Consider the following 19373-nt stretch of genomic DNA (forward strand, 5'->3'; position numbering starts at 1 on the left):
ATAAGTAGAAAGGTGGGTTTGGGTGTAAACTAAACTCTCAGCTTACACCCTTTGTAACCTGTATTCCTATGACTCACCTCAGTAATTTGTGTATTTCATTGCCAGTAGTGCAAACAGTGCCCTGGTAATTCCTGTTACGTCTTGAAGGCAAACACTACGTTGATAAATTAGCAGGAATAGTTTGTGCTTGCAGGAAAGCCAATCCAACCCAGGGAACCAAACTACACAAGGGAAGAAAGGAAGGTCTGGTTTCACAGGACACATTTTCCCGGTTTAATATCTAACCAATTAATAATCTTAATGTTTTAAAAGGAGAAATATATAAAATTACCATACCAACTGCATCAAATCATGAGATTTACGAATGCCATGGAAAGCAGAATTATTAGTTTGTGATCCAAACATTGGAATAGTAGGATGTAAAGTGAAGTTGTTTTGCATTTTGTTTCCTCCAAAAAGTCAAAAAAGAACGAGATAAAATGAATAATTTTGCAAGAAACTCCTCCAATTCATTTTTCTATCTCCCTTAAATGTGTGTATCAGAGCAGTGTTAGCAGAAACGTGCTTTGCTGAGCACACAGGAATGAAGTCTGCCTGTTACATCTTCAGGTTTTTAAAATATAATTATACTCAGGACTTTTGTAAGAAATCAGCCTCGTCATTAGACTTCATGGGAGCCTCAGCATCTCTAGCTATTGTAAAATTGCCTCTTATCAGACTGGCTATGAAAATAATAATGCCAATCTTGTTCTAAGCATTTGTGTTCCTGCTGATGGCTTATTTTTTGCATTCCTAATATAATTATTTGACATTTACATAAAACAAGGGCTTAATTTCATAGACTACTCTTTTTGCTTATTTAAGTGAAGTTATTTTTAAGCTCCTCATGCAGAAATTAAATTTGTTCATAGAACTGTCAAGCAGAGTAAAATGGGCATTTTTAGCATTTTTTTTTTTCTAAGACAGTAATAAGCAAAATCTCTGCTCTAAAATAACAGAAATCTGTTGGAGGCAGACACAAGGAACAAATGCAAACACAAAGTGTGTCATTACAGTGCTTTCACTGACAGTCATATTAATGGACTGCTGATGTCTCCCATGACAATAAATATGTTGGCATCGCTTATACAGGAACATTTCCTCTTCCTGGGCCTGCTGCTTCCCAGGGCTGATTCAAGGCTCTCCTCTCTATCTGCAGGGCAATGACCAGACCATTTCACTGCCATTAAACTCACTAATCATAAGCCATGACACTGGTTTTCTCTTCTTGATCCCACGGTAGATCCTAAATGTATCCTGATTTAGCAACATTTTCATAGGTAAACAACAAGTTTTGCTGAACCATAATTGACTATTTCAGAACTTCATGCTGGCAGGTTACCTGCAGCTAACTTGTGCTATAGGCACAGGTAACTTTTGGCAGTTATTGTGAAAAAGTATCTTTGTGTCATCCCTCAGCCACTGCCTTAAGTAGGAATCTTCCAGGACAGGATTGGTCTGCTCAGTGGAGCATATCTGCTTCTGTGTTTTCTCTTGAATTGGGAATGAAGATCCTCACCTCCAGACTGGCTGATCTTTTTTGTGATCAGATTTAAAATATGTGTGGATAATTTAAACATGCTACTGACCCAAAATGTGCATTCAACCTTTTTGTGTCTAGCAAAACTAGGAGGAAACAGAAAAGTGTGAGCCAGTGGGAAATGTGACTCTTTTCTACATGTACTGGACAGGCAAAAGAGCAGTCAGTTGAGTGGGTGTTTTTGTTTGTTTGGTTTGGTTTTTTGTTGTTGTTGTTTTCTTTTTTTTTCTTTCTTTGTTTAGAAGAAGGACATTTTCTTTTCCTATTCATAGAAGTAGGAAATCTGGCCGGTTCTTTTCAGAACAAACTTCTGTTATTCGTGACAAATAGCATTACTGTTGTATTCAGAGACCTGTGCAAGGTGAGACATTTTGGATAGTGCTGTTTCCCTCCTTTACTTTCCCATTATTAGCAGGGTCCTTCCAGCCCCTGGGAAGGAGTTTCCAGTTTTCTACAGCCTCTGTTTTTGGGCAATTGTAAAAACAAACTACGGAACAGCTGCTTTGAGTGGCTTTCCCTCAGATACTTGCCCAACTTTTGCATTGGTTCCCAAAATACGTAAAGGAGTTGCACAGAGCTTTGTGTCCATTAATCAAAGCACAGTAAGGACACTGTGCTCTGGGTGTGTGGAGGAACAGTCTGAGGGGTGGGACTGTGACTGCCAGGGACAGTGAATGGTCACACTGGGAAGTTTCCTTAACACTTTGCTAATTCAAATATTTCCTCCACCTGAATCTTTTTGTGGTTACTAAAGATAAAACAATGCAAAGAGCCACGTGTGAAAAAGAATGAACTGAATATGATGAACATGGTACAGGCGACATTTAGGTGATACAGGTGATGTTGAGGTGGTGGTTTCATTATTTCACATTTAGTTAGACACTTTCCATTACATTCCTTCTGCTGCTTTGGTCCTCTCAGCTGCTACACTTAAACCTGTCTACTCCTAAATATGACTTTTGTTTTGCATGCTTTTTTGTGTTGTATTATTTCTTACATTTCTTTCTTATATTATCAGAATAATTTTTGCTTCTTTGTTGTTCAATACTTTTTGCTCTCTGGTCATGTGGTGACTCCTCTGTGTTGATGAATTCTGTCACAAGGATTTTTTTGAGAAGATAATATTAGAAAGAATTTTGACATCTTTGGAAGATCCCCCTGAAATACAGGCTTAGGGTGCTCAGAAGAAATGCAGGTATTAACACTCATGGCAAGGGTGAGATTGAAAGTTGTTGAACCTGTGAATTGATTCTGAAATTTTGTTTTTATGTTGCCATTCATCCAAGTTTGCTCTGGTGAATGGACAGGAGCAGGAACATCCAGGTGATTCCAGGCTACAGGAAGCAGGTTCACAGGCCAAACGATTCCCTGAGAATGTACCTTTGTCTTCTGAGGATACAAAGGGTGATCTTTGTTTTCTGTCACTGACTCTGGACTAAAAATATTGGACTAATGAGATTTCTCATTGGTTTGTGGTGTAGCTGGGACTTCTGTGAGCCTAGAGTTGCACACCAGGGGTGGGAGGTTTATTTTATCTAAATGCTTGAGAGAACAGGGGTGGATAGTCTTGCTTTATAAGTCAAGGTTGAATGTGCTGCTCACATGTTTGGACTCTCTGGAGCTACACCCTCAACAGGACAGAAATCTCTGGGCATGTGCAAGTATTTTTTGAGAACCTGAATTGCAGTGCAGTGAGAATGAATGATCAAATTACAGACGTTTCCTTTGGTGCATCTTTTCTGTCTGTACAAAGGCTCATCACATCTTTGGTTCTTTGGTACTTGTTTGAAATGAATTTTCTACCATTCAGGAAAATCCAGTGAAGTCAGGATCCTAATAGTCAGGTGTGATCCCATTCTTCTGAACACACAAATACATTTTTAGTTGTGCAGATTACAATTATAGCTGTAACTACTGCTCACATTGACACGCCTGTGTTGTTTGCATTAACTGGTTGGCAATTTGGCTGGGCAGTGAAGCAGAGCAGGGTTCAGGCTGGGTTAACCTCCTCAGCATTCTCCCAGTTTCTTGGACAGGTTTTGCAGTACTTACCACGTTATGTGTTGTCAATGTTAGTCAGCTAGGAAGAGAAAATCAAATAGCCATGACTTATTTATTAGAACATTTTTGCTACAGTTCACACAGATTCTGAATGGAGTTCAGAATCACTGATCATTCAAGCAACCAGATTGCCAGACATGTATAAGGCATATAATAATTAAACTCCATCTTCTTTAAGCCTCCAGCTCTGTGGATTTCCATTTCCATCTTCTATCAGCTGTAACAGCCATGTTTCAGACACTTCTCTAGCACACTCACCGTGTGACTCATTAATACTAAGGAAAGGCCCTGTACTTCAGCCATTGCTGGTTAATTGATATAACAGCAGTGATAAATGGAGAACTGATGGAGTTTGAAACCAAAGGAAAGACTTAGAGAAGCTGGTTTAACTTAGGCAAGAAAGAAGCAACCTAATTTGACTGCACAACATTCCTCCAAATTAAATATGAATGTCCTGATGTTTGCATACTCATCCCTAAGCTGTGGCTGAGGTCTGCTTGAGGTACAGGATTCTAGTGAATTCTTTGAAAACAAGAAGTGTACTGTAATGCCTTCACTATTAGCAGTGCTTCTCTGAAATTCTCTTTTTAAAAAGTGAGGTAACCTTCTTCCCAAGAATATGTGTATTACATAATGTAGCTTCATTGAATGACGCCATAGGTTGCAACGAGTAAAACCTTCTAAACGTATTCCCACTGACAGCCTCAGTGACAAACACACCAACAAATAACAGCAAGCTGGGTCACTGTCTTTAAAGACAGATGATCCCTTTAAAATCCCTGAACTTTCTGTCACCTGATGTAACACTGAGTGAGCTGCTCAAGGTTTATATTTTCCTCCTGGGTGTGTTGTGACACTGGATTCCTGAGCCTGCCTTCAGGTCGACTCTTGGTGACCCTTTTTAAAGTACTACCATGTGGATATTCAGGCACAGACAGGTCCTTCTATAAGGAGTTTAGACTCCACCCTTTTCAGACATATTGGGAAATACAGGAATGAAGTGTGGATATATTTGTTCTGTTGTGTCAGGTTGCAAGAAGGCTCTCCTAAAACTTCTCCCTCTTAGATTAGATATTGGGAAGAAATTGTTCCCTATGAGAGTGGGGAGGCCCTGGCACAGGTTGCCCAGGGAAGCTGTGGCTGCCCCTGGATCCCTGGAAGTGTCCCAGGCCAGATTGGATGGGGCTTGGAGCAACCTGGGCTGCTGGAAGGTGTCCCTGCCATGGCAGGGTGGAACAAAATGGTCTCTGAGGTTCCTTCCAACCCAAACCATTCCATGATTCTGTGATTCTCACTCTCTGCATCACACAGACAGACACAACAGAGCAGTCCCTGGGGAATTCTAAAACCAGAGCAGGACTACCTGGGAGAGGATATTTCTCTTAACCTAGAGCCATGCTTTCAGCCAAGTTTTAAATCTCTGAATGAAGGGGTTTAATGGGATTTCTGTTCTCCTTATTCTGCAGGCACTGCAGTCACAGAGCTGTTCTTTTCATTGTGATTGACTGCTTTGTCAAATGAATCTTGGTGTTCAGGTTCAGGTGCCAAACAAGCAGCGTTCCTGTGGCAGGCTCAGCCCCTGCCCAAGGAGTGGCAGGACTGCCACAACTAGTAGAAATTCTTGTGAGTAATTGGTCAAAGCATGAGATGAAAATCTGGACAAGGTCTGAAATGTAAATGGCCGTTTGCCCACAATAAATATTTTGCAGGCACAGAGTGGAGGAGTCTCAAGGACAAAGCTGTGGGCTCTGTCTGACAGAGGTAATTACCCATACCAACGGCATTCTTTAGAAATGAAGAAGAATGAGGCAATTTTGTCACCTAATGGGAAAGGGCATAAAGCCAGAAAGACTCTTTATGGTTTACCAAGAATATAAATACAATAATTGAATCATCACCCAGCACACGCTCTGCTAAAGTTATCTATATTGTGTATTCCTTTAAAAAATACAAGGACACTAATTAAAAAGGAAGAGACATAATTTTCTTCAGAATAATCCTTTAGCTACAATGTACTTTTTAATGCCATGTATACCTTTGCTCATGCTTTCATTTATTTAATTTTATTTAGCCTTTTACTGTAAAAATTACTATAGGTATTATTAGAATAATTCTGACAATTTAGGGAGTTACTTTGGTGCATCATATAAATTATCTTTAATTTAGGGCTGAGTAAATTTCAGTGAGTTTGAGGAAGAGAAGGAAAGGAAACCTTTATGGAGGTTTAAACAGGAGAAGCTCAGGAATATTAACCTTTTCTGCTTGACCCTTTTTGCTCTGGCTTAGTGGAACTCAAACTAGATAATCCATTATTTTTACACTGAAACACAGAATTTACTAAGGTAGTTATTATTCATTTGCACATAACCACAGGGTTACACAGAACTCCACAGATCCTAATGGGTCACTGAGCGTTTGCCACTGGGCAGTGGAGGGCTGGTGCATCCTGTCAGGCCACTTTGCAGTTCTCAGCTATGAAAGTGTATTCAAACATAGCACAAAGTTTCCAATTAGCGTTTTGCACAGGTCAAGAACAGCAGGAGAGGTGATCCACATGGAGAACAGCATGGCAGTGGCCATATGAGGAGGAAATAGAATGGGAATGGAATGTAGTTACCGTATAAAATGGCCTCAATGGTTCAGGTTAAAATTCAGGAATGGGATGCTGAGCAGAAGTTGGATGCCTCTGGTTTCAGAGGGAAGCATGTAAGGCTGCTGTGAATAAAGCATCTGAGTAATTCAGTGCAAAAAAAAATATGTCAGAGAAGGGAATAAACATCATTATGACAAGGAAAAGGAGAGAGATTTGCGTGAACAATCTGAAATATTTCATTTCTGATTTGCTGGCGTTACAAAGGCAGGCAAGACATCCTCGTTCTAGGCTTGCAAATATTCATTTCACAAAGACAAACTGGAGTCAGGACACTGTTCAAAGTTTAATACACAAAAGGTTGGGTTACTAGGTGGTGTTTTAGAAGGAAATAAGGATTCCTGGGGAATGAAACAGAGGGATTCATGTAAGGAATACAAGGTTCATTAGTGGAAATGTGCACAGATTAGTGACTAATTCATGCACAGCATGTTAAGTTACTTTGATGAAATCTGGAGGCATGGCTAAGCTGACAATATACATATTATATTAGCAAAGTGAGGGCATCTTTACCCTGAACAACTACCAGTTGGCCATCTGTACTTTGAACAGTTAACTCCAAAGCTCTAAAGAAAATAAGATTAATCTTAGAAACACTGGGTAGTATTCATCTTGTTTGGTAAGCTGAATTCATCAACTTTGAGTGGAATGTGACTGTCTAAAATCCCCTGGTTTTTCTGTGAGGCTGAAGCATAAGAGCAGGTCAGAGTAGAGGTTTGTAACTGAATGTAACTTTGGAAATGTTCTTTAAGCATATTTCTATCTAGAATAAAGACTCTACTCAGGATAGCATACTTTGAGCTTCTAGGAAAGGTGCTGGATAGCAAAAGATGACACTATTTTCTGGCTGAAAAACAAAGGAGGTGATTTTTTTAAAGGTTCATACTGATGTGTAGGGACATCTTTTTGCTTATTTCTGAAGGTATGGAAGTAAGAAAGGTTTGATGGTGCACTTCTAGAACCTGATTCATATCCAGCATCTCCAATAATATATTTGTGAAGGAAATATAAGACTAATTAAATTGCACTGTTAAGAAAAATCAGTCTCAGAAAGGAATAGGAGCTCTTAAAGTAATGACATTTGAATACTTCTATAATAAATTCTACTTTAATAATAACTTTTATTAAAGCATTTTGATGTTTTGTCTACCAGTAAGGGAGGGATTTCATTTGAGCTATAGATTATTTTACTTCAGTTATGAAATCATTTAAAATAAAAAAACCCCAAATATTCCAGACATCTTGTCCTCAATCAAGCTGCTTATTGTTATTATTGTTACTGCTAGTCATTAGAAAATTTCAGAGCTAATCATAATTGACAATAAGACCTTGCATATCTAAGTCAATATTTTATGATATTTTAATATGCATGAGGTATTAGCATATTAATAATATAATTGCTCCAAAGTGTGGGCCAGATTCCTGACTGGTTTATGGCAGCACAACTCCCTTGGTTAAGCTGGAATTGAGAAACAGAGCAGCAAATCATGTCCTGGAACTTCTGTTGTGTCTTAAAATTTTTCTTTTGCTGCCTATTCACTGGTTAATTTTTTAAGGTAAATCCTTTTCTGTCCCTTAAGGACACCATATTATTTTCTGGAGTTTTTGTCTCATTGTTATAGTTAGATATTAAAAGCTATTACTTCCTCACAACAATTTAACGCATTGCTCTGCCTCAGAAAATCTGGGCTCCTAATTAGGCTGGTGGTGCTGTGATCCACAAGAAGTGAAGATCCATTGGCATTTCATTACACTGTTATTATTTCTAGTGTATAATGAAGGGATCAGAAAGATGTGGTTCCCTCTGCTTCTCTGTGGTTCCCTTTTTCCTAACTATCTTTTCCTTCCTATTGATGGCTGCCACAAGGAGGTATTTTCAAAAGCATTTAGTAGACTCCGACTTTTGCTGAAATGATGTGTCTGTAGACTAAAGCTTCCTACTTTCAGATGCTTCCAGAGATTGCAAATGTTGCTTTGTTATTCCTTATTCTTGAAGTTAGATATCATTTTTTTCCACTTTTTTTTTTTTTTTTAATTTTCATTACTTTTTTTGCCAAAAAAATCCCAAACCTGTAAAACTTCAAACATTTCTACCTTGCCATTCTTTGGAGTTGATAAGTGCTAATAAGTGCTAAAACCTTGGCTGTATTTTTTATTTTTGCACTCATATAATTATTCCCCCCCCTTCAATATGTAACACAGTTAATTGACTGCAAACTTCCTCCTGACTTGTACCCTCGTTAGACACAAATAAGGCTCAATAACACGGTGTTTTATCACAAATACAGGTTGTTTTCTGCCAGCATTTGTTTCAGTTTGGTCTCTGGATAGATGTGTGGGTGGAAGGATGTTGGCAATATTTTTTTTTTTTATCCTTTTCCCTTAAGGATTTATCTAGGAGCTGTGAATAAACCAGAACTGTTTCATTGTCATAAACCTGACATGACTTTAGCAGCTTCCAACACAACCCACTCCAGCAGCTATACTAATACTTTATTTTGAATTATGTATTTGTTTACCCATATTGATGTGTCACATATATCTTGATTAGGTGTCACTATGAATATAAAGCTCACTGTGGTCAAAATTAGATATGCAGAGCAGTCTCTAAGGACATACTGTTTGCATCCAGAGCTTCTGTCAGGAGACAAGTTACCCAAATATTGCAAAGATGCTACAATTTTGAATTAGGATGCCCGTTTTAACTCTTTTCAAGCCTCATCCCATCCCTTTGTTCCCTGATTTCATATCCCCATTTCATATCCCATGTACTCCTAGAACCACAGAGTCACTGAGGTTGGAAAAGACCTCCAAGGTCATTGAGTCCAACCCGTACTCGATGCCCACCTTGTCCCCCAGCCCAGAGCACTCAGTGTCACGACACCTCCAGGGGTGGGGACTCCACCACCTCCCTGGGCAGCCCCTACCAATACCTGACCACCCTTTCCAGGGAGAAATTCCTCCTGATGTCCAACCTGAGCCTCCCCTGGCACAGCTGGAGGCCGTTCCCTCTCCTCCTGTCCCTTGTTCCCTGGGAGCAGAACCCAACCCCCCCCGGCTCCCCCCTCCTGTCAGGGGGTTGCAGAGCCAGAAGGTCCCCCCTGAGCCTCCTTTTCTCCAGGCTGAGCCCCCCCAGCTCCCTCAGCTGCTCCTGCTGCTCCAGCCCCTTCCCCAACTCTGTTCCCTTCCCTGGACACACTCCAGCCCCTCAGTGTCTTTGATGTCTTGAGGGGCCCAGAACTGGACACAGTTGAGGTGCAGTCCCAGCTTGAGCATCACTGCCACACTCCCACTGCCACACTACTGCTGGTACAGCCCAGGTGCCCTTGGCCTTCTTGCCCCCTTGGGCACACCCAGATCATGTTCAATCGCTGTTGACCAGCACCCTCAGATCCTTTTCCAGCTTTCCAACCCCTCTGTCCCAGCCTGGAGCTGCAGGGGGTTGTGGTGACCCAAGGGCAGGACCCAGCACTTGGTTTTGTTGACCCTCACACTGTTGGCCTCATCCCATGGATGATCCAGATCCCCCTGCAGAGCCTTCCTGCCCTGCAGCAGATCAGCACTCCCACCCAACCTGGTGTCATCTGTGAACTTAGAGGGTGCACTCAATCCCCTCGTCCAGATAGTTGATGAAGATACTGAACAGGAGTGGGACCAATCCTGAGCCCTGGGGGACACGACCAGTGCCTTGCTGCCAAGTAGGTGTGGCACCATTCTCTGGCACCACTCCCTGGGCACCAGCATCAAACAGTTTGTCACCCAGCAAACAGGGCACCTGTCCAAGCTGTGGGCTGGCAGTTCCTCCAGGAGAATGCCATGGGGAGTGGTGGCAAAGGCTTTGCTGGGGTCTGGGGAGACACATCCACAGCCCTCAAATCACTCCCTTATGTAATCTGTAGGTTACATGAAATGAGCACTTGTGTTATCCAGTACATCGAATATCTGCTATTTCTCCTAGCATTTCCTTCTTGGAGTCCGTGCCCATGAATAGGAAGTGATGACACCAAGGTGGACTTTTCAAAACAAGGTGGATTAAAGGCAGAGCACCATCCCAAGTGATTTAGAATAACCAGAAAGCCTGGAGTTTCTGGTTTGTTGGGTTTTTGGGTGGCACAAGGGGTTGGGGTTGCCTTTGCTTCCCATTCCTCTCTAGTCCTGAGGTGGATATCAACTTGCTTCAGCATCCTCTCCCTCAAGGACAAACTTACATCTCACTTATCCTGCCCCCATGTCCTCAGTGACATTGTAGCAACTGATAACTTCTCTTTTCTAAATACAAGAAATCTAAATACAACGTGGTCTTTTGATTTTCCCTTATAACCCGGGTTATGGTACAAGAAACCCTCTTCCCACCTGTGAACTATATTTGCTTTTTCAACCTATTTTTTTTCCTTTCCAAGCCCTTTTGATCTGTCTGTTCATTCAGACAAGACAATATCATTAATGAAAATATGCCAAACATAACAAGATACTTCTGAAAAAATTTACAAACCTTTCCTAGTTTTGCAAATGGATCTCACAATTCAGAGAGTATCAGAAGTAATTACTCTGTAGCTGTTTGTAAGACTCCTGAATAACTGCTCAGCTTCATGATATGAAAAAGAACAAAGAGGTTGCATTTGAATGCCAAATTTAGCCTGACCTCAGATAGACAAAATGAGGGTTAACTGATTCTATCAGTATGTATTGTGCCTCTGTGAAGGGAATATATTCACTTTTTTAAATTTAGTTTTATTATCAAGTTTTATAAATCAGTGTTGTTCCTTTGAAGTCAATAAAGTACCCAGTTAAAGTCTCTGTTTTAATTTAAATTATATTTACATTTAAAATCTTAAATTATTTCAAATTTAGGAAATAATGCAGTATTACTACTACACTGGCAGACAAAGAACTGAGTGCAGAGTTAGGTGGAATGTCACTGATAAAAATAAAATCCATTTGGTCTTTTTGCAGGCATGTTTAGTTTTTCTGCAAATTTTAAGTAATTGATTCAAAATCTTACGGGTTCTGGGCTACAGGAAACAATTTTAATGTCCTGCATGCATTAATGACCAAAGAATTTTAATGTCCTACATGGACTAAGGTGGAAATAAAAGAAAACCTCACAGAAATAGAAAGTGAGTGAAAATTTTGTCTGAAGTTTTCTGAAGGTCTGAAGGGCCTGAAGAATATGGTTTATTCATTTAATATTTTCTACCTTGACTTGTGCATGCACCACAGAAATTTTGCTCTTTATCTTTTCTTCTGGCCTTATCAGCAGCCTCAAAGAGTAATCTGTCCTTTAGTCCCAAGCTTTGGTCCCATCTTATTTATATTGTTTAAGGGTAGGTGTACGTGGCCTACCTGAGTCAACCTTTACAGATGGAGCTGCTGAACTTTGGGAACCTCTTAACTACAAATTCAGATTTGAATTCACGGCCTTGAAAAACTGGTCTGTCCTCAGTTTTCCCTCCTTCTTGTCCTCCTTTTCCAGGCTATGCAGTGGAAATTCCCTCCCCGCGCTCCCCCTGGTCAGCGGGTACGTATGGCTCTTCTGGAAGCATGTCTTGTACAAGAGTCTGACACTGCCCTGTGGCCATCAGAGGTAGAAAAGTGGACAAAAATGAAAGAGTTGGATGATATTAAGCAGCTCCTTGGTTAAATTTGTGACAGTCTATCAGTGAGGACATAAAACCAGAGTGTAACGTGGCTTTGCTCTTGACTCGTTACATTCTTCTTCTGGAGCCCGGAATAAAATAAACCCAGTGAGCTCCTGAAAGGAGACAAAACTTTTCAAATCTGCTCTCGTTTGTCTCCCGAGGAATGACTTAAGGAACAAACCCAAGAAATATGTTTCCCATCTTTTCCTTTCCACGCCCCTCCCACGCACTTGTACACACAGAAATCGCCACAATCTGCTCCTCCAGAGCGTTCCAGGGGGCTGAAATAAATAGAAATGGAATATTAATTTGGAAGCAGTGATTGTTTCTTGTCTTAGCAACTTGTACAGGAACCTTCCTGCTGTGTACTGATATGTTGATATTGCTGTTTAGATATTCCACAACTTAGTATTTTCTCATCCTTTAAAAACACAATAATTTCAAGGGAGAATCTAAATCTTCACGGTGAAAAATCCTGTCTGGGTTTTTGGTTTGGTTGCTTGAATTTTGTCCTAATTCAGAACTAGCTTGTGTTCTGGTATTTTTAACAGAAACACTGGCAATTCCTAATGTCTCCTGACAATTTTGGAGTCAGTTTGAGGCACGCAGTCTGTCTTGAATCAGATCATTACACAATGCTTCAGACAAATGAGCACAGGATTTGCTGCTGTATCTGATTTCTAGACTTAAGCTTCAACATAAATAAAACTTCAGTTTCACAATAGCATCTGTGTTTCTTGGGATTCTTGAAGTCAGATTTGTCAGTTTTATATGACAGAAAGATTGTTATAAGCTGTGCTGTTCTAGAGGTAAAGGATTGCCCAATGAAAACAACAGCATAAACTCTAACAGGAGAAATAAACTTGTCCTGCAAGTGGATTATCTTAATAAAATCATCAGATACAACTTTGATAAAGTCATGGGGGATGGATCTGTTAAAATACAACTTAATAAGTTTGAAATATAAGGGATGTAAACCAAGCACCCTTGTTTTTATTAAGTCAGTGATTCAGATTTTGGTTTGATTTCTTTGTTAGAACCAGGACTTCCTCTACTTCTAATTTAAAATATTATTATAGTAGAAATTTCAGTGAACCACAGAAGCATGAAATAGCCATTTCTGAGCTATGTAGTGATGATAATAATAATAATAAAAATGTGTTATTTTCTAGGAATCTACTTTCTGTTCAGGTACTTCATTTTAGTTAAAATGCAAGACCACTAACGAGTTCTTAAAGAGAACCTTGAAGTGGTTTTGGATGATTTAATTAAATAAAGAAAAACTGGATTAAACTGAATTCCCTTGGATTTAACAAATTATAAACTTCATTTTGGGCTGCAATAATTCTCTTTCTCAAAGACAACTTGTATGTGTATCTGTCAAGGAAAGACAGGGGGAAGTGTTTTAAGCATGTTTATGAAGTGTTTAAGTGTTTATGGGAGTTGAAAAGCTGCATTATGTTCTGTTAGTTATGGCACAAGACCAAAAATTTTATTTATAAGCTCCAGTTACTCCTAGTATGACTTGTTGCCTGCAGTGACAACGTTAACAACACTCAGTGCTTTGCAGTACAACTTTCTAATGAAATAGGAACATCTCAGCTGTGAGGGGGTTTTTCCAGGAAGAAGGAAAAATATTGGTGTGGTAAAACATGCATCTGTAACCTCCAAAGGATCAGGTTTAGAGACACTAAAGGGCTTGATAATGTTTTGTTGTTTGTTTTTGTTTTTTTTTTTTAATTTGACTTTGGTTATCTCATCTACCTCATCATTTTGGTATCAAACTCAGCACCCTTTTTAAATCCTGAGTGGCTTTGAATGGGTTTGTTACTCAGAGGCGTACCAGCAAGTTGTGTGTTTCAAACTTCTAGTGTTCCAGCAGAACCTTGAGAACAGAGGAGAAAAGCAGGAGGGCTTTTTTAGATGCTTATAATCCTTGTAGACTCTTCAATATGCATTTCTAAACTCAGTTGGATTTCCCAATATTTTTTTTGAGTTTATTTATTCTCACAAGTGAGTCCCACTAGTTATTTTTACATGGAGTTATCCTTTCCTTATTTCTGCCTGGCTGTTCGTTTCTGTGTGTGCTGTGCTCATCCAGAGCACCCTGCTGGATCTCAGGGCTGTGGGCAGTAATTGAGACCTCAGCAGAGCCACGGATGAGCTGCACTCTAGGAAGGGATGTACACAATTTGCACATGTGTTCCTTACAGCTCCACGCTGTGCTGTGCCACTGCTGTCCCCAGATGACCAATTGAATGTATTAACTAAGTCCTTCTGTGCAGCTGGGACTCGAAAAGACTTTTGGTTAACCAGACTAGTTGAAGTTTTCTCAGCGTTTTTTATAATTTTGGGCCTCAGGGTGCTAAATTTTCAAACGCAGCTGATGGTTCTCAAGTGACAGCCCTAATGGCACACTTGTATTGCAAGATTCAAGGTAGGTCTTTTTAAGCTGCATCACAATAAAGCTTTTAAAAATCTGTTTAGCTCCTTAGAGAGTCTTTAAACTGTTCTATGATTTTGCATAAAAGAACTGATTAGAATTTAAGCAATCAGTCTTACTGTCTACATGCAAGAAGACTCAGTCTCCTTTAATTCTATTGACTGAGGGGTTTGTTGGGAAAAAAATCCTAAAACAAACAAAAAACCCCACCCAATAATTAAATCTGGGTTTTGTCAGTAGTTTAGAAAGAACTGACTCTCCATTCATACAAATGAGGAAAAGTCCTGAAGGTTGAATACTATTTAGGGAGACATGAGGGGCAGCTGGGATGCAATGGGAGCAGTCTGTGCTCTCTGGGATCAGAGTGGAGCCACTTCAGTCCCTTCCCACTTCCAGTCCAAGGATTTTGGGCATTGCTAACAGAGCTGGATTCAAATATCCTCTGAGTACGTTTTACCCCTGAGAAGTTTTCAGATACTAGAAGTATGAATATGAACAGATGGGACTGTTTTATCTGGACACTTTTCAAGCTGGATTTGTTTAGTGAGGAGTCATCAATGTGTTGGAAAAGGTGTGCTCAGTAAACACTTAGCATAAAGTGAAATTTCCTTGAAAAGTTAGGAATGACAAAATAATTCAACGTACTCAGTGTGGTGGGCAGTACAAGCTGTAGATAAAATTCCCTTTCCATCTCTCTCTCTTTCTCAACAACAAATTTCATCACAGTCACAAGAACCCTAAAAGGCAGCAGATATCCCCTTGTTTGGAGATCTCCAAACCAGTTGGTTCCCTCTTGTGTTTAGTAAATTAATTTTTTAAATGAATTCTCATCAAGTTTCTAATTATAATATCTTTAAATTTAATGTTTGTATTTCTGATGAAAGACAAACATTTTGGGGGCAGTCACATGGGACATGAATAATTTCTTTAGAAGCTTATCTAATTAATTACATTTCTCTGTAATGTCTTTAAAATTTGAACTGCCATCATTTCATTAAGTTGGATAAAAGTAAATCTTTAGTGTTTAAATATGACACTAGTGCTGAGAATTCTGATAAGCTCGAGATTCATTGTCTGTATTTTCATCAAGCGAAGATTAAAAAAAAGTATTTAAAATGTTTAGGATTCATGATTTGCATATTAGCTTTTCTTTGGTTTCAAATACATTATTATTTCATGGCATGAGTTTCACCTCATGCCGCAAAATGGACATAAATATTGGTCTTACAATATTTTAGTGGAGTTTCCTCTTTTTTTCTGTAATGTATTTCCCTCCAAACAAAAACTTTGGTGTCCTTCAAAAGGGAAACATATAGTCTGATGTGTGGTAATCTTCCATATCCTATTCTGGTGGAATGTTAATGTTTGAGGCTATCCAGCAAATATAAAGCCTTTCTTTATAGCATCAGTACCTTAGGGCTTGTGTCTTTTGAAATTGTTATTTTTATGCTATTTCAAAGCAATGTCAGTTGAGCAGTTGAAATTTGCACATTTATAGGTGGAGCCCCACAAATTATGACCACCGCAGCATACGAGGAGAAAACAGGCTGTAAGATTTAGGGTTGGATTAGGTCACAGCACAATTAACCCTGATGGAAACCACAAAAAATACAGTGGTTCTTCCTTTATTCATCTCTGTCACTTGTGGGGCTACCACCAGTTGCTCCCTGTGCACTGGTGGAACCCAGTCTTTTTGTACTTTGTGGACATTTGAAATGATAAATACATTGAATACCAGGCAGTGGGAGATCTGCCATTGTTGATGGTAAAACCAAGGTAGAATACTGTGATTGTAAAATATCACTCACTAAGTGATGGACTTTGAAATCAGTACTGAGTTACTTGTAGGGATGTGTATGTGCTATGGAATTGTTTCTCAAACTCTTCAAATCAGGTGGTCACCCCAGTTTAAACCGAGTTCATGTTTTTGCTCTTTGGGGTAAAATGATCTCTATAAAGAATCTCTAAATAAATTAGCTATACTGAATTTAGGGAAAGACACTAACAACTGACTCTGAAATCCATTCAAATGCAAACTGATGTTTTAGCTTTTCTTGCCTTACAGCTCATTCTCCTCTTTACAGGGGTAAGCAATTTTATGCAAAATAGCTCTATATTATAAATAATGAGTCATTACTTCGGGGAAGAAAGAAGTTCACAGGTCATGGTTTTGGTCAGTGGGAGATGATCAAAGTGCTTTAATAGTCCAAATTACTGTCTAGTTTTGCCTGTGTCAGTCTACCATCCATCTTCCTCACCATGTGGGTCACCACATTAACCGTATTTGCAATGAAGAAATAATAGATGTGCAGTCAGAACAATTAATAGAGTGAAATGCTCTGTGCTCTGCCAAAGATAAACAAAGAAATAAATCTCTGCTGTTTACAGCCTTCCCTTTTCCACGTATAATGGACTTTATCAATAAAACAGTACAAACTTCATCAAAGAAAAATCTTACCAATTTAGCCCAGGAAAGGTCTTCATTGAGCTAATCTCTAACAAATGCTGTTTGCAATAGGGATCTATTTATTCTTTTCAACCATGAAGCACTGACCATCCCTCTTTATCTCCCACTCCAACTCCACAATCCATTATGGATAAGGCAGCCCAGTTAGGCAAGGACAGGGGACAGGTTAGGTTGCTGTGTGTGCATTTCTGGGTGTATTTAGGTTCAGGTTAAATATGCTCACCTTCTATACTTTGCTTTCTTGCCTTAGGGAACCACAGCCAGGTGTCCAGGGTGCCTGTTGCCATCAAGGTCCTCGATGTGAATGACAACGCTCCCGAGTTTGCCTCAGAGCACGAAGCCTTTCTGTGTGAGAACGGGAAGCCTGGACAAGTAAGTGTCTCCATGTGTTTGTGTTGTGTGAGACTGAGGTTGAGTTTCTCCCTGTCCCCTTATGTCATCTTCATTCCCAAAATATATACCTGTATATTCATGCTAACAACCCTTAGCATTAACTGAAGATAAACCCGTGATCACATTCTGTGGTACATCTCTTGTTATATGGGCATATTTTATTTAAATATAGGCTTTAAATTAAAGCTTTAAATAAAAATTCTGAGTGTTTTTATGCTCCCACTGATCCCACTCTGTGTGATGGAGCTCAGCACTTCATAAGTTCAAGTGTGTCAGGAGGTAAAAGTATAATCCAACCTGAATTCCAGTCCAGTTATTGAACTATATTGCCGCTGCTTCCAGGTATAATTTAGAAGAAACAGTTAAAACAATAAACCCATTTCTCCTTACCCTTATTTCAGTTATAATCTCTATTTAGTTCTTACTCACTTTTTTATGACAGTTGGGAAAAAACAAGGCAGCAAACCAAAACTTGATGGGAAATCACGTAAATTGTAATTGGGTTTAAGGTTTCTAAGGAGGAATGGGGTGATGGAGAAATGGAGTTGGAGTTTTCATTATATTTAAAAAAAAAAAAGAGAGAGAAAAAAAGAATTAACAGGTTATTCTCTCCCTGATTTAATGGGAAAAAGAGGAATTCACACAACACTCCACAAGGTGAGGTAAACATAGCAAGATATGGATCCAAACTTTATAGTCTTTTTCAAAGAAAATGAAGCAGATCAGATTTGTCAAAAAGCATCCACTTTGAAGGACAAATGTACAGAAATAGGGAAGGATATCTCATATCCCACATAAATGACAAGGCAAAGATTCCAGAATATGCACAGACATTTAGAAAGTAATGCAGTGTAAATGAGATGGAAACTTTTGTCCAGCATGAGAAACACCGTGTGTTGCAACAATTCACTGTTTTTAAACTTTGTAATTTATTTCTAGATTGTGACATTTTATTTGAATAAACAGCAGCTGACAGCATGACACTAGGCTTGTTAATCCAACTATTCCTGTGTCTCATGTGGGTGTTAGGCATTAAATTCACTGTTCTCCAAAGAAGGTTACCTGACAATAGAGTTAGAAGTTATTTTCTTTCAGCAGTGTGAAATGACAACCTATATAGCAGTATATGACAACCTACCTCTGGCAGGATTGCATTGTTACAGCAGATGACTTGACTTCTAGCACCCCTTTTTGTTTAGTAAAACGGTGTCAAAAATGTGTCATTTGAGAAATGAGAATTCTCTCTAACCAGTGAAAAGGAGATTATTGAGATGTGCCCTTATGGGCAGACAGTCATGTCACTGCTGGCATTTAAGTTCCTCCAGCTCAGGGTGGATTTCTGTTTAGCTCGGGGTGGATTTCAGATGCTGAGTAGTTAAGTTTTCTAGAATACATTAAATTCTAATGAGGATAACTTTACCCAGGACTCAGTAAGCTTCCCTAAAACCAGAAAGCTCTGTTGTACAGTGTTTTCTGACTATATTTATCTAGGCATTCCTGTCAAATTTCAGGTGGTTTAAGACGTGGTGAAAAATGTTCACATTTCATTTTGGAATGAAACAATAAATGAGATGATTAAGAGTCAGCTGTTAAAAGAGGCTTTTGTTTAAGCACTTACAGAAAACTTTCATTAAACCATGATATTCTTTATCTTACCATTACCTTTACACTCTTGATCTGATGGCAGATGTCACTCTTGAACATGGATCCTGTGTGAACTTTACAGATGGTTATTAAATATTTGGCTGCCAGCATGGAGGAGGTGGCACTGATCCTGCAATTTATTCTGTGTTTTAAACAAATAAAATTACTGGAACAATAACCAGTCCAGAATAATCACCAAGGTTAGGTTCTGAATTTGTCATTCAAAAATTATTTACTCCTATAGAGATTTTAGTATCTCCACAACTTTATTGTTTTTTTTCTTATGCTTATTTCTCTGTTCAAATTTCAGAAGAAATCATATTCATCAGTCAAGATGTAAAATTCAAAAAATTAAATATATGTCAGCTATGAAATAGCTGATATGAGAAAGATACTACTCCTTATATAGTAGCAAAAACCTAATTTGAATTGTTATCCAAAGTTTAAACCCAAATGTTACATGTGCAGGAAAGGTGTAACTGTGCAATTCCAGTCTA

The 19373-nt window shown here is 39.1% G+C and overlaps 1 protein-coding gene across 3 annotated transcripts in view; it reads left to right on the forward strand.

The window, feature by feature from the left end:
* The window catches only part of CDH8 (cadherin 8), a 154430-nt gene that overhangs the window by 102574 nt on the left and 32483 nt on the right, over positions 1-19373 (forward strand). For 2 of the 3 annotated variants that reach the window (XM_027663736.1, XM_027663735.1), the window contains one exon: positions 17090-17211. In XM_027663736.1, coding sequence (XP_027519537.1) covers positions 17090-17211 — 122 coding nt within the window. Of the gene's footprint in view, positions 1-11763; positions 11809-17089; positions 17212-19373 lie in introns of all 3 variants that reach the window. The other variant, XM_027663734.1, reaches the window with a different exon arrangement.

Source organism: Corapipo altera, unplaced genomic scaffold (assembly GCF_003945725.1).
Source record: "Corapipo altera isolate COAL_440 unplaced genomic scaffold, ASM394572v1 140b, whole genome shotgun sequence".
Classification (NCBI taxonomy): Eukaryota; Metazoa; Chordata; class Aves; order Passeriformes; family Pipridae; genus Corapipo; species Corapipo altera.